This window comes from Populus nigra, chromosome 3 (genome assembly GCF_951802175.1).
Source record: "Populus nigra chromosome 3, ddPopNigr1.1, whole genome shotgun sequence".
In the NCBI taxonomy this organism is placed as follows: domain Eukaryota; kingdom Viridiplantae; phylum Streptophyta; class Magnoliopsida; order Malpighiales; family Salicaceae; genus Populus; species Populus nigra.
Window position 1 is genome coordinate 18,395,782 of NC_084854.1, and position 24,012 is coordinate 18,419,793.

At 32.5% G+C, this 24,012-nt stretch overlaps 2 protein-coding genes across 2 annotated transcripts; one reads left to right on the forward strand and one right to left on the reverse strand.

The window, feature by feature from the left end:
- Positions 1 to 972: 972 nt before the first annotated feature.
- On the reverse strand, positions 973 to 21,951 carry LOC133688099 (proteasome subunit alpha type-6-like). Its single transcript, XM_062107489.1, has 10 exons — positions 21,942 to 21,951; positions 4,098 to 4,213; positions 3,917 to 4,011; positions 3,731 to 3,812; positions 3,499 to 3,595; positions 3,212 to 3,270; positions 2,939 to 3,021; positions 2,286 to 2,381; positions 1,770 to 1,829; positions 973 to 1,382 (listed from the first exon to the last, which is right to left on the reverse strand). The coding sequence occupies exons 2-10, from the start codon at positions 4,171 to 4,173 to the stop codon at positions 1,290 to 1,292; spliced, it is 741 nt and encodes a 246-aa protein (XP_061963473.1). The 5' UTR covers positions 4,174 to 4,213; positions 21,942 to 21,951; the 3' UTR covers positions 973 to 1,289.
- LOC133689826 (flocculation protein FLO11-like) lies at positions 10,732 to 14,992 on the forward strand. Its single transcript, XM_062109890.1, has 5 exons — positions 10,732 to 11,207; positions 11,723 to 11,828; positions 12,699 to 12,825; positions 13,020 to 13,940; positions 14,431 to 14,992. Exons 1-5 carry the CDS (start codon positions 10,958 to 10,960, stop codon positions 14,818 to 14,820), a joined length of 1,794 nt encoding a protein of 597 aa, XP_061965874.1. The 5' UTR covers positions 10,732 to 10,957; the 3' UTR covers positions 14,821 to 14,992.
- Positions 21,952 to 24,012: the final 2,061 nt, after the last annotated feature.

Sequence of the window (24,012 nt, forward strand, 5' to 3'; positions counted from 1 at the left end):
GTAATTAGGTTCCAGATTGTGTTTGAAGATTGATATTAATGGTTACCATCAAATAAGAATCAAGCTAAGAGATGACTGAAAAAAGGTTTTAAAACACAACAAGAGTTTTACGCATGGCCTTTTCTTATGCATCCACTCCATAAGGCCCTTCAAGTCAGGTCACGAGAACTTTTGGCAGCAGCTTGTGATTTGTAATCCATCAAAATAGACTCAAAATAAGCTTTGAAATGGGCTTTGAATCCAAACTTCTGCACCCAAGTCGCCTATAAAAAAACATCATTATGCTAAGCAAGAAGCACAAATCAATCAAATATGTGGCACACAAGGAGGGGAATCAATAAAATTGCAAAAGCTAGAGCACTCAATCGACCTCCGAATATGGTGGCATGGCTATGCTGAAGATATTGATACATTGGCTGAAAACGGTGAAAGATAACAACTTTTGATCTCAGGAGAAGGCCTTATACATGATGAGAAAACGCTTCACCCAGGCATAAGACCAGAACCGGGAAATGTTAATCGCATTCCCAGTTAAGTGATCAGGTAATCGGACACGCTCTTCATTTCCTAGTTACAGGATACACAGCTCCAGGGGTTCCCGTTCAACCACATGTTATTTGTTCTAACTTAAGTTGATCGTCTTTGTCAACTGTCATCTAACTAGAGTCAAACATCCCACCATGCCATGGTTGTTTATCCCCAAATTTCATTGGAAAACACCATTGAAAGTTCAACTAATCCTTGAAGTATCACGTTGAAGAACAAGTACGAAACATGGATACAAATAGACTCGTGAAATAAGTTTTGATATTTTCTAGTTCTTTACACTAGAACCCAGGTGACAGAATAACTAACAGAGCTATAGCATGCTGGCTTCCGAGATAACAACTAGACCCAGCAAGAAAACACCTAACTGCATTGGTTCACTAATTTATCTACTGGTTCCAAAGATCCATAAACAAGCCGGCCATCTACAGAACACCAAGCAATCGAGATATCACATTATCCCAAGCTTACATATGCAAATAGTTTAGACCAAGTACAAGGTTCTCTAAACCGCAGCCATTTAGCCCATTATCATTTCTTGGAAAACAGCTGACAGAGACAACTGCAGAAATGGCAATAATGGTAACATGTTTTGGCAATTTAACTGAAATCTGGGAATACAATTCAAAACAATCTTCCTTTTCCCTGCCAAATACAAGATTAATTATGCATATGTTTTGATAACTTCAAATTCAAATGAAAGCATAACCATTTCCTCCAAGCGCCTCTGTTTACTCCATAAATCAGTCACGTTCACTAATGGCAGTTAAATGTTCATCAATTTCCTCAGTGGACAGCACTCTGAAAATACGATCACCTGTTCTCACAACTCCCACCTGGCAAAAAACCAAACACTGACTGTTATAAACCATTTTACTTGTACAGGTAAATTGATTAAACGGCATTTCCATGCCATATTCTAAAGGTCAGCATATGTAGCACACACTGCACAAGGGGCATCTCATAGGCAACTGGGAAAAAAAAAAGGAAAAGGTTCTGGGCCCCTATTCCGAATTCTATTGGAAACTCAACAGCAGGAAAGCCACCTTAACAGAAATGGAAATGCCAGAGATCAGTCATAGGCCACATGTCGGAGAAGACAAATTACACTGAAGTTTCTTTATTTTTTGAGTTTCAGCCTTCACGGGATATTTAATTTTGATCATTTAATATTAGTGGTCGAGTATCACTAACAGCTGGAAGTTAAAAGTGAGACATCAAACCTCTATCTCAGTAGCCTTGAAATCCTCTTGAAGAACAGATTGCAGAGCAGAAATAGCAGTCTGCACAACAAAACCAATATGCAGTATTAGGATATAAAAAATGTTATTTCTGGAAAAAACAAAAAACCCATTACAAATAATCAAAAAGTAGCTTTGCACAAATTCATGAAATAATCAAACAAAAACCAGTAACATTTATCCTCTAATTTATTTTCTAGTTCTATACTCAGAATCCTCTCATAGCCCAGGAAATCAAATAATGCAGAACAAAAATCATGTGAGCACTCCTATAAAGTTATACCCTTGAAATTCCTTAACACCATGAGGACAAATTAAAAGTTGTTGGGTAGTGCGTTTTATATGGCCCAAACAATTCCATGCATATTAAACCACATTCAAACCCAGACAGAAAATAAAAACACAATAGTTGACATGCATGGCCAATCATAAGTTAAAAAAAAAATATAAAGTCCTTCAGCATGTCATTTCCAGGAAATAGGAAACAGGCACAAGTACCTGCACAGTTTCCTCATAGGAGAGAGAAGGGTCATTTTTCATTTTCTTTTCCAGGAAATTGATAGCCTCTTGTTCTTTCAATCCAGCACTTGTAGCCTGCAACATGAGTGTAAAGTTACGTTCCTCAAGCAAAACGCTTCCTTAGAATTATGTACAATGCAAAGCTAAAATAAATCCATATGCGATCAATAAATTCTCATATTCAAAAACAATCATTTCAGGAGTTGCATCATACACCATTAAGTGATCATATCATGAAAACAGGTAGTTTCATGAATGTAATATCTGCACTGTTCATTGGCTGCCAAATCTAGTAAACATACCTAGAAGGCAAATTAATTGACCTGGCACAAAAGTTGATCGATTTTAGGGAGTGGAGTACTTGAAAAACATAGATCACCAAAAAAGGCAATAGACATTGTCATGTGAAATTCAAAAGCATACATGCTAAATTATCTGATATTTTTTATCCTGAGGATATAGCTTAAGCATGTCTTTAAAGAAATATTTATCTCAACTTCATCCAAGTTTCTTTGGTTATATGATCATGGGATTCACAGATGCTTTCATTATACAATAGAGAAACAGCACACTTAGAATAAAACATCAATAATGTAATGCATTTTCGAGAAAAGAACAAGATTGCCAATTACCTTGTGACCAAAATAGTGTCCAGCTGGATCACACTTGTAAAGTTGAGGCCCGTTCTCTTCATCAATACCCAAAATCATAGCAACTTCACAGAAAAAGATACGGTAAAGGTGTCAAAATAAATAAATATAAGAATAAGACCAGCAGCATCAATTAGCATGTATAAATGTCCACAAAAAAACACTCAGATACACCTTATAAATAGCACATTGCGTCAAGATGTAAATCATCTTAAGAACTACAACAGAACAAAAAACAAAAACAAGAGCCCATACCAACTCCAAGAGGTCTCATATATGCATGCTGAGTATAAACTTGTGATTTGTCTGCGATCCTACATATGCAGAAAAAATTAAAATTCAATATTATACGGATGGAAAACAAACATGGTTAGAGAAGAAGTCGTCAGTTAAAACTAGAGAATGAGCTTATTGGCAGGAAAAGTTAAGATGAAACCTAAACTTGCTATCAGTAACCCAAACAGAAAAGGATCCATCCCACTTATTGAAAAACTCATACATAATCAAATATAGGTATAGGATCATGGAAAACACAAACATACCATCTGGCTAATGCATCGACAGGCATTTCATACCCATATCTGAACCTAAACTCCGCCGCTTCATTCCTTGCTTGTTGGACTAAGTTCCTTGCATCAGCTAAAAAATCCACACAAAAAGAAACATTTTATCATGCTGAAACCCAAAAACAATGTATATTATCAATTACTTGAATGCCACAATAATTATTTTTTTTCTCTAAGAAAGAAAAGGAGGAAAGCAAAAGAAGTAGACCAGTCATGCCGGTGGCGAGTAGACCAAGAAACTTGGTAATAGAGAAAAGGTGAGTAACACTAGTCTGATCCAAAAGCTTGTCCTGATCCCTCATTCAAAAAACAATTAGCAAAAAAAAAAAAACCCTAGATCAAGGCAGTTAATAAAATTAAAAAATAAAAATGGGAAAAAGAGTGATTGACTCACCGGAACCTTCTTTTGAGTAACAACACAGACAGAATCGCTGCCGCGAACTCCAATGGAAGTGGTGGAAGCCGCCTTCACTGCCTTGAACGCATACTCTGCACAGAAAATCTCAATATCCATTCAATTAAAACCGAGAGAGAGATAGTAAATTTCAATAACAGTAATCGAAGACAGTACATACCAACTTGAAAGAGGCGACCTTCAGGTGAGAATATAGTGATATGCCGATCATATCCACCTCCGCTTCCTCTACTCATTCTCTCTTTTTCTTTTTCTTTTTCTTTTTCTTTTTCTTTTTAAGAGTTTTCTGCGTCTGGTTCTGCTGGAAGAAGGAAAGAGTTTTAATAGAGATATTAGTGACTCGCTGGAGAAGAAACCTTGGAAGGCTAAAGTCGTTATGTTTACCCTGTATTTTCTTAAATTAGTCAGTTTAGTCTCTTTTTAGACTATTCGTTCAATTGAGCCCCATATTTTATTATTACAGTCAGTTGAGGCCCTATTTGTAACTTCCTATACCTTATGTGGAATTTTATTTATTTATTTGTCCCGTATAAAATTAAATTATAGTTCCGAGTCAAGACTTAAGCGATAAGAATTTGGATAGAAGCTGCATATTGGACTCAATTAATTGAAATTAGAAAACATTGGGGTTCAATTGAACTAACAGCTTGATTTATTTTGCTAAACAGCATCGTTTTATTCTGTAAGAACTAAGAACATGCGGGTTGGAGCCCTAGGCAAACCTCAAATGTAATGTGTCAATTATAATCACAATTACAATATAAAAATAATTACTACTGTTTTTTTTATAGCAAAGTTAGATGGTAAACAAATCTATATTGAACTATTATCTCCAAAACAAACCTAATGACATCAATCATAGGTATTTTTTTATTGGAATGTAATAGCCTAGGTCTTTCTCTCCGTTTCCTTTTTTTAAATTATTCTCTTTTTTTTTATAACTGAAAAATAAAAATATGATAAAAATAAAGTTTGGGAATCAAAACGAACAAACCTAAAACTATTAGGACCACATATAGAAAAATAAAATCTTCAAGGAACACAGTGTAAGAAACCAAAAACTACAGGGACCAAGTAAAGAAAAACTAGAAAAATAAGGGACCGATATGAAAAAACTTAAAATGTAAAAGGACCGATATTTAAAACTATAAGGATTAAATATGAAAAATCTAAAAACTTCAAAGGTCAAAGCGTAAAAGATTATAGCTACAGTTGTTTACCATATTTGTTTTTGTATTATTAACTAGATTATTTATTCACGCTACCGTGGATCGGATTAAATTTTTTAAAGTATTTTTTTTAAAAAAAAGAGCATTACTAATATGTTTTCAAAAATAAAAAAACTAAAACCATGTAAGTATTGATTCGTGTGATTTCATCAACTTGACAAATTCAAAAATAATTTAAATAACTAAAAAAATATATAATTAAACTAAAAAAATATATAATTAAACTATTTCTTAAACAACTGATACCATGATATTCAACGAGCTCTTAGCCCAAAGTATGAACCATCACATGACACATGGGTATGCTGTTGGGCCTAGTATGCTGGCCCATACATTTTGCACAAATGCTTTTCTCAAATGGTCCAGCAATTTGATAGTAAGTGATCATCGTCATGCTTCAGTTATTAGTTTTTATTGGAGGGTTCTCCTGCCATGGCCCATCTAAGGATTCAGTATACATGGTTGGTCCGTGGTGGGGTTCATATCCTAACAAATGATTTATAATGCTTCAAATTTAAGGAATGAAAAGGGAAGAACTAAGAAATATTGCATGCTTCGGATGGTATGATATCAGTGAATATATTTAGTAATTCACTTGTTAATTGTTCATGCTTCAGATCAGATTTAAATTCTTTTTTGTCAAGGCAAAAAAAAACATATGGTTTAATAAAATAAATTAAGAATTATATTTATCAATAAATATATAATTTTAATAGAAGATACTTGACCGCACTATATATGAAACTCTTCAAATAAAATTTGTTTAACTATACAACAATGATGTTGTTTCTTGAAAAAACAGAAATATTTAAATAAATTGTTTAAGCAAATTCTAAATCATCACAATATTAAATAATAAATTTTTAAAAAAAAACTCAATGATCAAATTAGAAAATAAAAAAGAGTATACAATTGCATGCAATTCACTGAGTCTTGATGAGCAGTGATTTGCAAAATAAATTTAACACATTCTTTGCATTTATTTTTAATGTTTTCCTCAGAATACAGCAAGTAGATTTGCATAGTCATGAAGATTTAAAAGGGAGAATTAAAAATATAGATTCATGAAGTTCAGTAAGCAGCTCCATGCTAACATGATACTCAAGAGCTCCATGCTTGCTTTTGTTCTGAGTGATCGTCTTGCCACACCTAGCTAGGGTTATGAAATTTAGCTTTTAAGGTTTCTGGGAGAAGAAATCCAGATTAGGTCACGGGCAAACAAATGAACTCCTTACTGTCCCCTGTGTTTTTCTTTCAACATCAGGAAAAAGGGAGGAAAGTAGAAATGTAGAAGAAAGGTCAGTGTGATGTTATTTCACGTGAGATTCTCTGTGCAAAGATGTAGAGTTGTAAAGAAGTCAGATGTTCTTGATCCTCTGAATTTCTTTTGACTTTGTTTCTCTCTTTTCTTTTTTCTTTTTTCTTTTTCCCTCTTGGAATAGAAGACGCTCAAGGTGGCAGGTGGATGTAATGAGAGCATAGTTTTGAAACATGGTCCGATCTGAAGAGTTCATTTAGAGCTGAAACGGGCTGAGTTGAAAAAAAATAGAAAAAGAGAAAACCTAGTGTAATCCAATGGACCTGACAGATTGATTCAACAGGTTGATCCGGCAACCCGGTCAAAAATCCGGTTATAACCCGTTAGCAGAATAATGGTGAACTTTCACTTCCAGCATCAATTTAGGGTATTGTTAACTTTACAAAATTTTAGATTGTTTTTTTTAAAAAAAAAACAAAAAAGAAAAAGAAAGAAAGAAACTATCGTTTGTTGCTGTCGGTATAGCCTAAAAGGCTAGAAGTAAATGAGAGCAGTAATGCTTGTATAATTGATTGCCTTGGCATCTTTGATGCATTTGAACAACATGTGAGGTTAGGTCCGTGACCAATAGCTCCGCTAAAGAGCCAATTTCAATTTAAATTGAAGATTTGTTTTTTAATTGAAATACATTACTAATTGCATTACATCATCAATATTCAATATAATTATCAAATATTAGATAATAATTATCCTCCAGTTTGGCCCACCCCGTTTAATAAGATGAAAATTGTGTAATTGGAAAGGTGATTTTTTTATTCTTATTTTAAAAAGTGCCCAAGATTTATTTTAATTTTATTGATGATTTGTTTTTATTTTTATTAAATAAATGACACCAAACAATAATTGTTTTTTGTAGAGGTAATAAATTTTAATAAGAGAAAGAAAATTTATACCAACAAATTATTTTATTGTAATAACATTTAAATTATTACTCTTTTTATGTATAAAAATATCATTATATAAATAAATAAATAAATAAATAAAACTATAGTGGCTCTCTACGGGATAGGATTAAGTGTCTTTATTTATGTTTATCTCTCAGATTTTTTACTTGATATTTAGTTTTAAAAAATATAATTATGATAATATTAATATTTATTACTGTACAAAAATCTCAATTAATTTTAGTAAATCTTGAATTTACGATGTAATTTTATATCCTCGCGAACCACCTCACGCTATCCCCATCATATAAATTCGCAACATTTATATAAGGGTGGGACCATTGTAATTGTCTAAGACTCCACTCTTCCCAAATTTCATCATATTGTTATGTCCCTTGGAAAAGCAATTCTGTCATTAGCTACAAAAGAAAACAATCATGGCATTTGACCCTAGAAAATATCATGATATAAGCATATTAATTAAATATTTTATTACAGTGAAATGACATTACAAGCCCTTAGAAAAGGGATGGTCAAATTGATCATGTGAGATTGTCTATGGATCTTATTATATTTTACTATGAATTTTTACAATGAAATTACTAATTTTTTAACAGTGGATGCCTTTATATTAAGGATAATTTAGTATTGTTTAGTGGCTTTTAAAAATTATTAATAGGTATATGTTTCTTCGAAAACATTTAATAGTCAAATGACTTATTGACCCTCAGAACATGAAAAATTTAAAATTATTGACCAATGATTTTTCCATCTTTTTGTTTCTTAGAATACAATAAAAAAAATATTTTTCCCCTTGGAAACAAATAAAAAATAAATTATACGGCTAATGGCATTTTAGTCCTTTCACGAAGGTCTTTTTGGTAAATTTTCAGACTCATTGAGGATATTTTGATCTTTTTATATTTAATAATTAATTTTTTATTCAAAAAAGCTGATAGCACATGCTCTTCATGCATTAGCGCATGAGAGATATCTGTGTCTTTTAAAGGCGAGTGCGACATCTCTCGGTGGTCAAATCTAACCTTTTTTGATGTCACTAAAAGCGCTGCTACATCCTCTTTCTTCTTACATGGTGTGTGACGAAGATTAATGAATGACTTGTCACCGGTAGTTGTTTCTTTTTTATTTTTTATTTTTTTCTCTTTCCTACCCATAAAAGTACACAATCATTCTCTTTATTTTTGGAATTTTAATTTTATTCTTTATTCTTTTAATTTTTATTATTGTTTTTTATATAAAAGTTTTGTTTGTTTTCAATTTAGTCATTCAATTACAACTTATCATATATATTTTTTTAATTCAGTTCTTATTATTTTGATTTCTAATATTTTTCTTGGCTTTTCCGTTATATTTTTATTGGTTTTCAATTTCATCATTCAATTAAAGTTTATGGTGCATTAATTTTTTTAATTTGATCCTCACTCTTTTTTTTTTGTTTTTTTTTTGTTAAAGTTAGTTTTCTTTTCAATTTAGCCATCCAGTAAGACAAAATGGTTGCCCTTTATTTTTTTTTTTCATTCTCATTCTTTTAATTACAATATTCTTTTTTGGTTTCAAATCTTTTTGTGTAATTAATTAATTTCATGGTTTCATCCTTTAGCGTTTGATTTTTTAGGGATTAAGCTTCATGATTTTTTTACTTATAGTATTTTTGATCTAATGACCTAAGTCATAAATTTAAAAAGTTAATGCAGGTCGACATCTCATTTTTTTTCTCATTTTCTTTTCTAATTTCAGTGTTCTATGTTATTTTGTTTTTTCAAATATTGATTTTGTGGTTATTTTCAATTTCTTTTCTATTAGTTTATTCAGTCTCATGATATAGGCCACCAATTTTGCAAGCCTTTTTTGAATAAAGGTTTTTTTTCTTTTAATTATTTTTTGTGTATTTAACTTTTAGAGATATTATTCTGATTCATCTATATTTTTTTTGTTGTGTTATATAGATTAAATGTATTTTTTTAAAACAAAAAATATTTATTTTTAGATAATATTTCTAATATGTTGGATCTTGCATAGTTTTTTTTTTTTTATTTTATTTAGTTAGTTTCATGTATGTGATTATTTCTATTATTGTTTGATTCAATAAAAAATTATTTTAATAAATAAATTTAATAAACACAACCAGATAAATATCATATATTATGCGATTAAATATTCTAATCTATATCTATTTCTCAATTATTTTAGTTTCGCTTTTAGTTATTGATAACAACTTTTTATCCACTTATTTATATAGATGATTATTAATTTATTTAATTGGATGTTTGCATAAACTTTTCAATTTATATTTTGATTTTTTATGTAAAAAAACACATCGAAATAACTTTTATATATATATATATATATATATATAGTAAAGTGGATGTCAAATAACTAGTAAACACGAGTGGATTATTCCTTACATGGATTCAAAAAATTAGTTGGATGAAATGATTTGAATACCTTTACACCAAAGATAACAAAATGATCAAGATGACACTAATTTGATTTTCTTTTATGTAATGATAATTAGCGAAAGTTAAAGGGTTTAACTTCCCGAGAATAAAAACGTAAGTTGAACTACAAAGGCAATTGATGCTGGTTAGAATATTATAGATTGTAAATCTCAATGAATTAGTATAAGATAAAACTAAAAACCTGAATATGATATTTTTTATTTATTTTTAAATTGCTTGGACTTATTAATATTAAAAATAAATTTTAAAAAATAAAAAATATTATTTTAATATATTCTAAAACAAAAAAATATTTTAAAAAATAATTGCAATTATAATACTAAATAATCTCTTAAATTGATAAATAAATTAAATAGAAACAAGTATATTCGGGCAGATTTACCATTCTGTCTTGTTATCCTCCATTGACAAAAACTACACCTGAGCACCGATCTCCCTAAATCTGGCTCTCTAAAGGCTAATTAATTATGTTCTGACCATACCCGCAAAGACAAGCAGGTAAAAGGTCATATTTATCCCCAGCTATTATAAAACCCTCAATTAAGTCCCTTTACAAAACCAATTCTCACTTGGGTCCCCACATACCGGACAGTACCCAATTGACCATCTTCATGAAAATATATTTCCCTTTTAAATCATATAAAACAGGAAATATTTATTGTATTTAATACACACCGTTTTGTCATAAATCCCAATGGTGGGGTTGGGATGGGATAATTAATTTGGTCATGTTGGGCTGATGGGAACTCGATTGATAATAGTTTTTGTTCGGAGATCCATTTGATATTCATATGGTGCTTGGGGACCAAATATGTACTCTGTTCATATAAATAATTAAAAAAAACACAGATCCAAATCCCTTTCTCTCTTACATGACGTAAAACATTGAAGAAAACAAAAGAGAACTCGGTGACTGACTGTCTCTCTTCGCATCAACTGCACTCTCTCTCTCTCTCTCTCTCTCTCTCTCTCTCCCCTCCTTCTTTCTTGCAGTAGATCTTGTCATCCCCCCTCTCTCTCTCTCTTTGACATACATTTTGCTGCTTTAGAGAAGCTAATGTGTGGATGTTGCTGGTAGTAGCTTAGCTAAAGAAAAAAAAAGGAAAGAAATGATGAATAATAATATTAATATTATTAACAATAGTAGTAATAATAATTCTAGGAGCACTAATGGGAGTTTGAGAGAATCTCTAGTGGGAGGGAGGAATATTCCGATGGGATCCCAGTACTACCGCCGTGGTCATAATGTGACGGGTGGCGGTGGTTTCTCTAAAAATAATAATGGCACGGACGAGAACTTGGATCTCTTCTCCAAGAACCGCCGCGGTCTCTCTGTCTCCTCCGATGAATCTTCTGATGGTATGTCATGGGTTTTCTTTCAGTTATGTTGCCGGAAATGCCCTCGGTGGTGTTTTGTGTTTCTCGCAATCCTTTGATGAGATGCTGGAATGAGGAAGAGGATAATTTGGTCATTTTACTGACGAAAATGAAAAATGATGTCACTGACTAATATATATATTGAACACTATATATAATAAAAGAAACAGAAAAGGAAAGAAATAAAATCAAACGTTGTCGTTTCTATTGCTATCATGGCGGCCAGTTTGGAAAGAACTACCATTGCCTCTTCTCTTGTTTTTGTGTTTAGTTTTGATGGATTTGATTCATTATTTATTGATTTCTGAATTTACAGATATGGTGATTTATTATATGGGATTTTTCTCTTAATTCCCAATTTTATTTTAATTTAGCCAGGACTGACTTTTGCTTGTCTATATGGCTGTGATTTTCTCTCTGTTTCTATATATATAGTTGTTCTTGTGGGGAAAAATGTGTGGTGGTCTTATGATTTGAAGTGGGGTTATTGGTTACAGTTTCAGTGAAATTGGAGAGACTTGCAGTTGGCTCAGCTAAATTTGCAAGGAGCGGGATCGATGATCTGTTATCATCCACGGAGGGAGGGAAGCATGATTATGATTGGTAAATCTCTGACGCTTTCCAGATTCGGCAATTACATGTTAAATATTTTTTTTTTCAGATTTTTTTGTTCCTTTTTTTTGGTCAACATCATTGATTCTAGTTGTGTCTGGTATAAGATTTGTTTCATTTGGAATTCTGGATTCAAAGTTAAAAATTTCTCAACAGATTTGTATCGATATTGATATGTGTAGGTATGTTGGATTGATAGTTCCAGGGGAAACATGGTTTGCTAAAGGATCAGATTGTCTTGGAAGTCCTTTAACTTTGGATAATCAGTCCCCCTTTTCTGCTTTGATTAAAGATATTTTGGAATGGATAGTACAATTTAGGCAACCCAAGAAGAAAAAAAAAGAAGGAACTCTGATTCTTATGTTGATGGCACGTAGGGATCTCTTATAGAGTTTTGCGTTCTAGCCTTTAATGAATTCAAAATGGAAATTCTGACCTACTTTGTTCTGATGCTTCTAAGAGTTGCAAAACTTTGCACTGCTTATTTCGAATGGTGAGCAATTTTATTGTGCAAGATAGAGAAGAGTATCAGGAGAAACTCTCAAAATGGCAGTTGGACATGGTTACTTGAATACCATTCAGAATATTTCTGTGCAAGCGCTTTCTTATAGACCAAAAACTTGACATTTTTAATGAGTTGAAGTTCTAACCAAGACATTGTCCCGCTGTTAATTTATTTGCACTTGACTTACAAGATTTAGCAAATAATTTAGGCTTGAAGTATTAGCAGTTAAATGTTCGTTTTGTGTTGAATAAATATCTGTTTATCCATAGGCTAAGCTTGTTACTCTTGTATCGTAAACCAAGAAACTAGCATTAATATACCATAAAACCCGTACTTATTTCTTCTTATGTCACCAGGCTTCTTACCCCCCCTGGAACTCCTCTTTCTCCTTCATCGGAAGGAAGTGAATCAAAACCAACTTCAGTGGCTCCACGAAGCAGTTCTTTGGCTAGATCAACTTCTACTACCAAGGCGGTTTCTAGGGTATGCTCTCCTTTTCTTTCTCTAAGCTACGCACTGTCAGTCTTTGCCCCAATTTTAGATCATTTTATGCTTGTTGAATTACCCCCTGGTTGAGCAAGAATATTTCTTCTATTTTGGAAGGAATTTATTGTGATAATGGGATGACACAAAATCAGCTATGGAAGTTTAAGCCTAATTCTCTCTCTCTCTCTCAGCTTTCAGTTTCACAATCAGAGAGTTACCATTCCTCAAGACCAACTAGAAGCAGTTCAGTGACTCGACCTTCTATATCTTCTTCACAATACAGTACCTATTCCTCGAATAGGTCCTCTTCAATCCTAAATACAAGCTCAGCCTCTGTCTCATCTTATACTAGACCATCCTCCCCAATAACCCGCACGCCACCTGTAGCAAGACCTTCCACACCACCAGCCCGCCCAACACCATCACGTTCCTCAACCCCGTCAAGAGTTCGACCTGCCCCCACCAGCTCATCAGTTGACAAGACTCCACCCTCCCAAAACTCGAGGCCCTCCACTCCACGTTCTAGGGGGCAAAGTCCTGCAAACTTTAGTGCAGCACCCACTCGATCAAATTCTCGTCCATCAACTCCTACACGTCGGAACCCAGCACCTTCCTCATTTGCCGCATCAAGTCCTTCAACTTCTGCTGGACGTGTTCTGTCAAATGGTCGCATTCCTGGGCCAGCATCCCGACCAAGTTCCCCGAGCCCTCGAGTTCGGCCACCACAGCAACCAGTTATTCCTCCTGATTTTCCTCCAGACACACCTCCAAACCTCAGAACAACTTTGCAGGGGAGGCCGCTTTCTGCAGGTAGGTCCAGGACAGGTGTTTCTTCAGCTATGAAGGGGAACCCAGAAACCATGGGCTCTTTGAATGCACCAAGAAGACATTCATCTCCAATTGTCACAAGGGGAAGACTCACAGAGCCATCTGGAAAGGGCCGTGTGCACAGTAATGGGCATGTTGCTGATACACCTGAGCCTCGAAAGTTCTCACATGTGTCAGAAGTAGGAATAAGACGACCTGTAAAGTCATCATCAGCTGCCTCAGATAGCACTGGGTTTGGGAGGACTATATCTAAGAAGTCTCTGGATATGGCCATCAGGCATATGGTATGTGTACTCTTCCTTCCATGTTGTGATAAACTAGCTTTCTATGTTGTGTTGCACCCAACTCATTCAAAATGTCTAATGTGATCATTTTTGTCCATGTTGATTTTAAGTGCTAACCTTCATGCATCACACAATGCTATGCCAATATCATCATTATAATAGATAACGATGCTGTTTATTTATTGGCTGCCATTGAACTAGCAGCATGATCTTTTTACTTTATTGTTCCCTGGTTGTTGGTTCAAATTTCATACCCTGATAGTTTTGAAGTGTGACTGGGATGATTTGCCTATTCTTGTGCCCGAGAGCCTGGATTGATGATTATTGTCTATTAAGTTAGGTGACACAGGCAGAAACAGCTGCTTATATTTCCTCAACAAGAGATTTTCATGTTAGGTTACTGTTGCATGAAACTTTTTTTTACCATCTTTCTTCACGAGACAGTTCTATCTTATGATAATCCTAACAGTATATTAACTTACTGATGTAGGACATAAGAAATGGCACAGGAAGCGCTCGATCACTTTCAAGCACCACCCTCTTTCCTCAGAGCATTAGATCCACCACTCCCAAAAGCCAATCTGTCCGTTCTCGGAGTACGCAAGAATCCATCAACAACGGAAATTCACAAAATGGAGATGTTTTGGATAATGAAATCCACTTTAGCAGGGCTGCAGAAATCGGGCATGAAGCAAATGATGGGCGATACTCTGCAAAATTGAGTGACGTTGACATCTATGAAAGCTCTCGATATGATGCAATATTACTCGAGGACTTGAAGAACACAAACTGGTTGCACAGTATTGATGATAAATCCGATCAAGGGCCCTTCTTTGATAATGGATCCGAGTCTCTGCCTGAACCTTTCGGCTTATTGTAACATCTAATAAAAGGAGATCTTTATTGAATGATTTATTTTTTTCCTTTTTAATTTATTTGCGTACTTGGAATTAATGAATGATGTAAACTTTTAGCACTAAGAACCGATAAAGTAAAGAGGCAGTGTATTCTCTGCAATGAAATGATGATTTCGGTGTTGGAATTTTTGTTTACAGTATATGCTGCCTGTGAATTAGGTTCTCGCTGCATCGGTTGCAACCATCCATCTCGTTCTTTTCCCTTGAATTGTAGCAAGGTTTCTTATTTCAATAACCAAAAACAGAAGAAAAAAATTATAAGAAGTCAAGTAAGATAGCAATAGTCGAAGTCTCTGAGATGTTTTAAACTTTACTAGCTTGTTGTATGGAATTTTTTGATATTTTTTTGACTTTTATAAGGAGTTAAACTTGAAAACTCTTTTACTTTAATTTCTTGGTTATAAAATAAAACAAATAATAAATAAATAAAACAAATAAAAGAAAAAAATACTAAAAAGACTAGACATGTGGGTCCAAGTGCAACTAATAAATAAATAAAACAAATAAAGGAAAAAATACAAAAAAAGACTAGACATGTGGGTCCAAGTGCAACCTTGAAGACATGGTATGTTGGATTAACTCGGATCAACTCAGGTTAATTTGTCAAACCCATAAGATGGGTTATAGACTTCAATAATATTGTTTTATTATTTAATTATATTATAAAAAAATAAAAACCATTTCAAAATCAACAAATTATTAAAAGATAAAATTAAAAAAAAAAAACCAACAAGAAATTCAATAAAAACCCAACTTTGAATAATAAAATTGAAAAAAAAAGTTAGGCTAGACGTTTAGGTCTGGGTGATCTTGAGCTCCATAGCTTTAAAAAAAAAAGCTTAGGCGCATTTATTTTTTTCTTTTATAAGGGAAAGACAACCTTTTTTCTTTTTTAAAAAAAGAACACATTGTCTATAGAGGTAGATGACATGTTGCCTGTTGCTACCTAGTCTAGAATTCAATAGCTATTGTGGTGCCTGGAAAATCAGATGGTGGGTTTTTTGGTTTGAAAATCTATTTTTCAATTTTTTTTCACCAAAAAACGTCTAATAATCACTAGGAAAACCTCTATAAACCACTTATTAACCCTAAAACACTTCACAACCACCCGGAAAATAAAAATCAACCGAATTAAAAAAATCAAATGGAACTTAATCTCCCTTTTCAAGTATTTTTACGGGGAAAAATCACCACTATCTAATCTCTTTTGTCGAATGAAACTTATTGACACCAACAATAATGAGTTTCGTCGTCAAAAAGTTGCCAAATCAATGATTTTCTCTCTCCTAGTTGTTTTTAGACGACTTTCTCTCTCCTTTCTCAAAGCCAAGAAACAAAAATAAAATGAACTTTTAAGCCAAAAAGAAAATTATCGAGAATTTGAGATTAGACATATATTTTCTCTGTGTTTTATATTTTAGTCCTATTTTTTTTTTTAATTTGGTAGTTGTGCTATAATCTCAAAATCAATTTAATCTAATTAGGTTATAAAAGTATTAAAAAGGATTAAATTGAAAGAAAACCTTTGAAAATGGAATTTTTTTGGCAGTTGGGCTATACCCTAAATCTTTTAGTATAAATGTAATAACTAGATAGGTGGCCCGCACTACGCCACTGGCCAAGCCAAACTTTTTCCAATGCTAAAAAAAGATATTTAAGTGACGATAATCCAAGAAACCCAGGTTAAATTTACTAAAATGTGACTTGAGATATGAGACCGAAACAACCCGCAGAAAGAAAAGTGAAAAGAATTGTAAAGTTCAAGGTCTAATAATATAATATCAAAGATGAAAACCGAAAAATATCTTCAAAAAATATTATGCCGAAGAAGAAAACCCATGTCAACTCGAGCTAACTTGATGAACCTATTACCCGCGATATGAGATTAAGATAAAAAAAAATTCAAAAGAAGAACCTAGTAAAAAAGACCAAAGTTCAATAAAAAAAAATACTAAAAAAACCTGAGCCAACCCGAGTTAACTTTACCAATCCACTCTTGGAATAAGCAAACAGAAAGAAAAGTGAAAAAATAACAAAGTTTGAGTGAAAATAATTTAATGCAAAATGATGAAACTAAAAAACAGTTATGAAAAATTGAGGGAAAAAAAAATTCGAGTCAACATAGACCAACTTGAATAACCCACCACTCGTGACATGAGATTGGAATAAAAAAACTTAGACTTTCAAAAGAAGAATCTAACAAGAAAGACTAAAGTTAAATAAAAAACACTAAGAAAGAAAACACAAGCTAACCCAAGTTAGCTTGACCAACCTATTCTCGGGATAATGAAACAAAAAGAAAAGCAAAAAAATAACAAGCTCAAGAGCAAATAATTTAATGAAAAATAATAAAATTAAAAAAAAACAAAAAAAAATTAGGGATAAAAAACTCGAGTCAACCTAACTTAATTCGACAAATCCGCCACTTGCAACATGAGATCGAGATTAAAAAAAATGACTTTCAAAAAAAGGACATAACAAAAAAAGATTGAAGTTAAATAAAAAAATATTGAGTAAGAAAATACAAGCTAACTCGGGTTAATTTGACTAACTCACACTCAAGATAACCCAACAGAGAAAAAAGTAAAAAACCACATAGTTCAAGGGTCAATAATTTAACATCAAAGGATGAAATTGTAAAAAAAATAAATTTCATAAAAAGAATCAAGGAAAAAATCCGAGTCAACCATGGTTAATCTATCTAACCTATTACCTGGGAAATAAGATCGAGATAACTTAACAAAAAGAAAAGTGGAACAAACAATGAAATTAAGGATTGCCTTGTTGGAAGGCAACTATAAAAAAATAATAACGTAAAATATCAAACCGTAAAACAATTTAAAACCCAAACAATGCAGACCAAATATGGTATAAAAATGAAATTAAAGAAAATAATTAAGAGTTGAATTGAAAAACAAAAAAAAACTAAGAAAAGAATAAAAAAAAGTAATCAAAAGAATAAGGAATAAAATTGAATAAAAAAATAAAATGAAATTAAATGCTATGAGACAAAATTGAAGAAAATGTAAATCAAGAAAATGATAAGAATATAGCAATTAAAAGAATGAGGACCAAAAATAGATTAAAAAAATAAATGCAATAAAATAGTAAGAGATGAAATTAAAAAAATAATAAAAAAGTATAAAATACAGGAATAGAGCAATAGAAAATAAAGAGACCGAATTAGATAGAAAAAAATCAAATTGAATAAAATGCCTCATGATGAAATAAAAAAAATGCTAAACTTCAAAAAGTATCAAAAACTAAATAAATAGCAATAAAAAAAAAAGGTCAAAATCAGTAAAACTGCAAATTGTAGGAAATAATTTTTTTTGAAAGGTCAGGCGTGAATTTCAAGGACATGAGAGAGAAAAGAAAAAAAAAAAAAACTTAATCGTAGCTCAACTAGACCTCCTCCGTAAGCATGTGCCACATTGCTGGAAATAGGACGACTCACAGCTCTTAATGCCTCCACGAAAGCAAGATTTTGATAACTAGACGGGCCCTCACCCAACACCTAAATGGCGTGGGGGGTTGTCACGTACTGACACATGCGTTAATAATTTTTTTAAAATAATATTTAATAATTAAAAGTTACCAAACAACCCCTAACTAAATTGAAAAATAACAAAAAAAATAAGAAAATGACTAAAACACCCTGGGAACCAAACTTTTTTTTTTTTTGGGATTCCAAAGATAGTTTTTATATCTCACTGTTTTAAAAAAAATTAAAAAGATAAAGCTAGTACATGTTTTTTTTTTCCCTCTAAAGGGTATGACCATAACTTTCATGTACTTTTTTTTAAGAAGACCAAAGAGCCCCTCACTGAATTTTTTTTTTAATGTTTTTAGAGCAAAATGGTTATTTTATTATTTTTTTAAAAAATTATCTTTACCAATTTATCCTCAATTAATTTTACAATGACTAATATATCTTCTCGAAAAGAAAAATCTACCCAAATAATAGGCCAAATCAGTTTTGTCGTGAAGGGCAAAAATATATTTACACTGCTCCAATGAAATGAAAAGAAACTTGTATCCATAACCACAGTAAATCACTATGTCTTTTATTTTATTTTATTTTTTTGTAATTTTGTTTTTATGTGATAAGAACCCAGGCAGGGCTAGTATCCTTTTAGCTTCGACGAAGCATTGATCCAGAATACGAAGTTTTCGAGTTAACCTCATCGAATTTAGCAGAAACACAACAACAACGGTTTTCTTAGGACAAAACAAGATTTTAAACTACTGAATTGCAAATTTGCAACAGCACAACGCCATTATTTTCAAGTCTGGGAACTGATGGCGTAATCTTCTTTTGAGGAACTCTGTAGCCATAGCGACAGCTACAGCAACAGCAACAGCAACGAAAAAAGAATAATAATCAAACCAGCAAAACTGAAAAAAAAACAGTGAAAAATGTAGAATCATGTGGGACTAAATTGTTTCCTATTATAGTTTAGATTAATGATCAAATGAGGGAGAATATTATGATTCTGAACTTCAATAGTATTTAAAAGCATAAGAAATTGTTCATAAAACTACTTATACACCCACTAGAATGGGATTGTTGAGCATAAAAATTAACATTTGTTGGAGGTTGTTCGTCTTTCATTGATAAAGCTCGTATGCTGTTATCGTAATATTGGAGAGATGCCGCATTGCTCTTGTAGCTTATTTAATCAATTGAGTACACTTTAGTTCTACTAACTATTGAACACCATTCCACACTCTTATTGACACAATTTATGCCTCAATAGTTTCAAATTTATCACCCTATATTTTTTATTGTATCGTATTTATACTTCTTAATAAACACTAGCGCAACAAGTTGACTCCTCAAGCGTTGCGAAGAGTTTCAAAATATGCTGTGAATTTTGTGTTCTAAACCAGACATTGCTTACCTGCAGTGATGTTTTGGCAGAGACAACGAGAAGAGTCAATTCTGGCCTGTGCACCTTTTTGTGGGGTTGGACGTTTCAGTCTAGAAATTCTTCTTGCTTAAGTTATCTTAGGAGGTTCTCACTAATAAAGGTAATGGATGGTTCTTAATACATACTTCGCATGATAAGACTTATCAGATTTTTGCAGCTACGATTCTCCTTGGTGCACAAATGAATCGCAAAAGTAGGTCTTAATCTGATAGCAGGATGTGTTGACAGCTTATCAGTACTGTCATAATATATATACTAGCTAGCTAGGAAAGAAAATAGGAAGAAGAGAATTCACCCGTAAGGACGAGTTGACAGAATTGCTTGAATGCTGAGCTTGTAAACATCAAATGACACCAGGAGTTCCCCCAAACACTTCAGTAGGAATGATAATACTCTTTCATTTGATCGAAAATTCCCAATGAAGTGCTCAGAGGAACTCTAGGGGACACTTGATCTATCTATGGCATGCTATGCTATGCCGATCCTTCTTGTTTTCGTGTATGCATGGAATGGTCATCAGCCTTAATATTTATAGGCGCTATTTTGTGCAGCAGCTAGCAAGTACGCGGAGAACCTGGACGCAAAATGGGCTAAATGGATGAGAATTGTGAGCAAGAGAACAATATCATGCGAGTCTTTTCTATTCTATGATCTCTTTCCAGCCTTTCCTTTCTAGATTATCTAGATATATCTAGGTAATCTTATTACATTCTAGTACCATATTAAAAAAAATATAAAAAAAATGTTGAATTCAGTGCAGCTCTCCTCATAGATTCGCTGAAACAATACTATATATATTTTTTTCCTTTATTTTTTTATTTAATCCTTTAATATTGTGTTTATTAAAAATTAGTTTTTGTAATTTGTTTCTCCTCATTTTCTATGAATGTGTATTTTTTTTACATCAATTTTGTTTTTTATCCGACTCATGGTGAAGCGTGGTAAACACGACTAGTATATTAAGTAATACTCTAAAAGACGTGGGAAAACTACTATAGCTTTCTCATGCCTTTTACTTTCCTCATCTTTAATATATTATATTATTATAATTATTATATTATATTATAATTATATTATATTATAACATATACTAAAAATTAAATCAAACGCTAATTTTTTTTTTGTTTTTTTAATGAATTGTTTTTGTTTGATCCCGGGTTTGATGGGTTAGCTTGATTTGACGAGTTAACTCGGATTTTTTTTCTTTGTAATTAATTTTTTTTATTTAGTTTAGTTTGTTAATGTTAAATTTCTTTATATTTAATTATCAGAATTTCATGACATGTATCCCGAGCTTGACGGGTTAACTTGGTGTAACGGGTTAACCTAATTGATTTTAGGTGAATCCGTCAATTGTTTTTTTCTATTTAGCCTTTCACTTCCCCATCTTTAATATATTATATTATTATTATTATTATTATTATTATTATTATATTATATTATAACATATACTAAAAATTAAATCAAACGCTAAATTATCTTTCTTTTTTCTTTTAATGAATTTTTTTTTTTGATCCTGGGTTTGATGGGTTAGCCTGATTTGACGAGTTAACCCGGATTTTTTTTTCTTTTTAATTAATTTTTTTCATTTAGTTTAGTTTGTTAATGTTAAATTTCTTTATATTTAATTATCAGACTTTCACGACACGTATCCCGGGCTTGACGGGTTAACTTGGTATGACGGGTTAACCCAGTTGATTTTGGGTGAACTCGTCAATTGTTTTTTTTCTATTTAGTTATCAAACTTTCATGACGCGAATCTCATGTTTGACGGGTTAATCTGGTTCGAAGGGTTAACCCAGTTAATTCAGATTTTTTTTTCTCCTTTTGGTTTTTTTCTTTGTTTTTTTTTAATTAATTTATTTAATTATTACACTTTTATGACACGACCTTATAGCCAGACCCACATCCAATGCTTTAGGGTCCGGTGTTGCAGCCAACCTCACTTAAACTTAAGTCATATAACTATATAAGTTTAATGTTATTATTAATATTATAAATAGTATTTTTGGGTCAAGCGTTGCAGCTAGACCCAAGACTTTTAGGTATATCTTTGCAGAAAGACCTAACACTCTTAGATCTTAGCATTTTTTGATATTTTTTATGCAAGAAAAAAAATTAACCCGTGGCGTATGCCTTTGTTTTTTTTATCTTTTTCTTTTTAAGCCTTTTGCTTTGAATAGCATGGTGCAATTTACAGTAAAAAAGTTTATGCGTTTAGTTTTTTTTGTCTATAGTTTCTTAATATTAAATTTTTTCTGTTTAATTATCAAGCTTTCATGACACGGATCCCAGGTTTGATGGTTTAATCCAGTCCAGTTGATTCAGATTTTTTTTCCTTTTTCTTCATTAGTTTTTTCCTTTCTTAAGGTATTTTTCTCTTTACTTTTTCCTTTTTAATTAATCTTTTTTTTTAATTTAGTTCATTAATATTAAATATTTTTTCTATTTAGTTATCACACTTTCATGACACGAATCTCAGGTTTGACGGGTTAACCTGATTTGACGAGTTAACCCAATTGATTCAGATTATTTTTCTTTTTTCTCATTAGTTTTTTTTTTCTGTTGGTTTTTTTTTTAATTAATATATTTAATTATCATACATTTATGACACGACCTTGCAGCCAGACCTACATCCAATGCTATTGGGTCTGGTATTGCAGCCAAACCCACTTAAACTTGGGTCATAGAAGTTTAATGTTATTATTAATATTATAAATATTACTCTTAGGTTAGATGTTGCATCTAAACCCAAGACTCTTGGGTATAACTTTGCAGAAAGACCTAACACTTTTAAATTTTAATTTTTATTGATATTTTTTATGCAAAATAAATTGACCCGCGGCATCGCGCGGGTCATGTAACTAGTTCTTTATACTAAAATGTGATCATAAAAAAGGTTTTATTTTTTTTGCACCAAATTGATAAGTACCCCTTTGAAGCATCTGTAATTAACATTGCTCACTTTTTCGCTTATTTTTGGTCACTTGGTATGAAAATGGAGCCTCCTAACAAGGATAGCTTTTTCCTGTCTTTGGCTTTCTGCATCGAAGCATATAACATGAATCTAGACGGAACTGTGAGCAACATTCAAGGTTCAGAATAATTTCCCTTTTCCCATTCTGATCTTTATCCAAGCTTTAATTTCCTTTTCAGCTTCTGCAGAATCTAGCAATTGCAGTTGAACATGAAGATTTTCCTGGAAAGGTTGCAAAAGTTGGAAAGATACAAGTCAGGGTATTTACAAAAGGTTGTAGAAAATTCATGGCCACTCATTCTCTCGCCTAAACAACGTTCACCCAGTCTGAATTCCGGCCAGGTTCAGTTCTATCGTCTCTTTAATGTTCGGTCCCCTACTTTGACAGAATGTATAAAGAAACCTTCAGCATATTACAGGCAGATGTTTTGTGTTGTGTAACAAAGAGCACGTCGATTGTCCCCTGCAGTTTCCCTGGCCACTTACTTGACACTGATTAACAACCAGAAGCTAACAGATTATGTCCGATTGTCACCATACTTCATAACTTGTTGAGCATGGCAAGTCCAGCCTATTCTTGCACATTAAGCTGGCATTTTCCATGGATTTTCCCCACACTGGTACGTTGTTACCAATTTCGTGAGCCAGAAGTAGCGTCAATTTATAAAACTGTAGTTCAAGAATACTAACTGAACCAGTCAACCTGTCTTTGGAATTAACAAATAACAATTCTGGCAAATTATAAAAATTGATTCTACACTGAGAATTTCCATATCTTTAAAAAGAAGACGAAAGAGATAGCAACATAAGAAACAATGGTTCTGCCAGCTCTTTTTATATAAATATAGTCCAAGCTGTCACTGCTAATGCAGGTTTCAAGAAAATTCGAGCTTGAAGGATCTATCTTCGAGCTCTTTAGTGGTTCTGAAGTGATAGAATATCAAAACATATAAATCAAAGGAGAGTATGCTGGAAAATCTTGCAGCAGCAGATGATACTATTATTGCAGTGAGTTTCCAATCTCCGTACACGTATACATACAATTATATTTATAGGAGAAACTAGATAGCTTGATTTGTTTTCAATCTCAAGACCTTATACTAGACAAAAAAGACAATGGGCTCAATTATACTACTAGGATAATAACATTTATCAACAAGCAATCCGGCCATTCTTTCTCTCCAAATGGAGTGTAACAATGCAAGCATTCCAAGCAATACAAAGCAAAGTAGCTTAAGCATTCA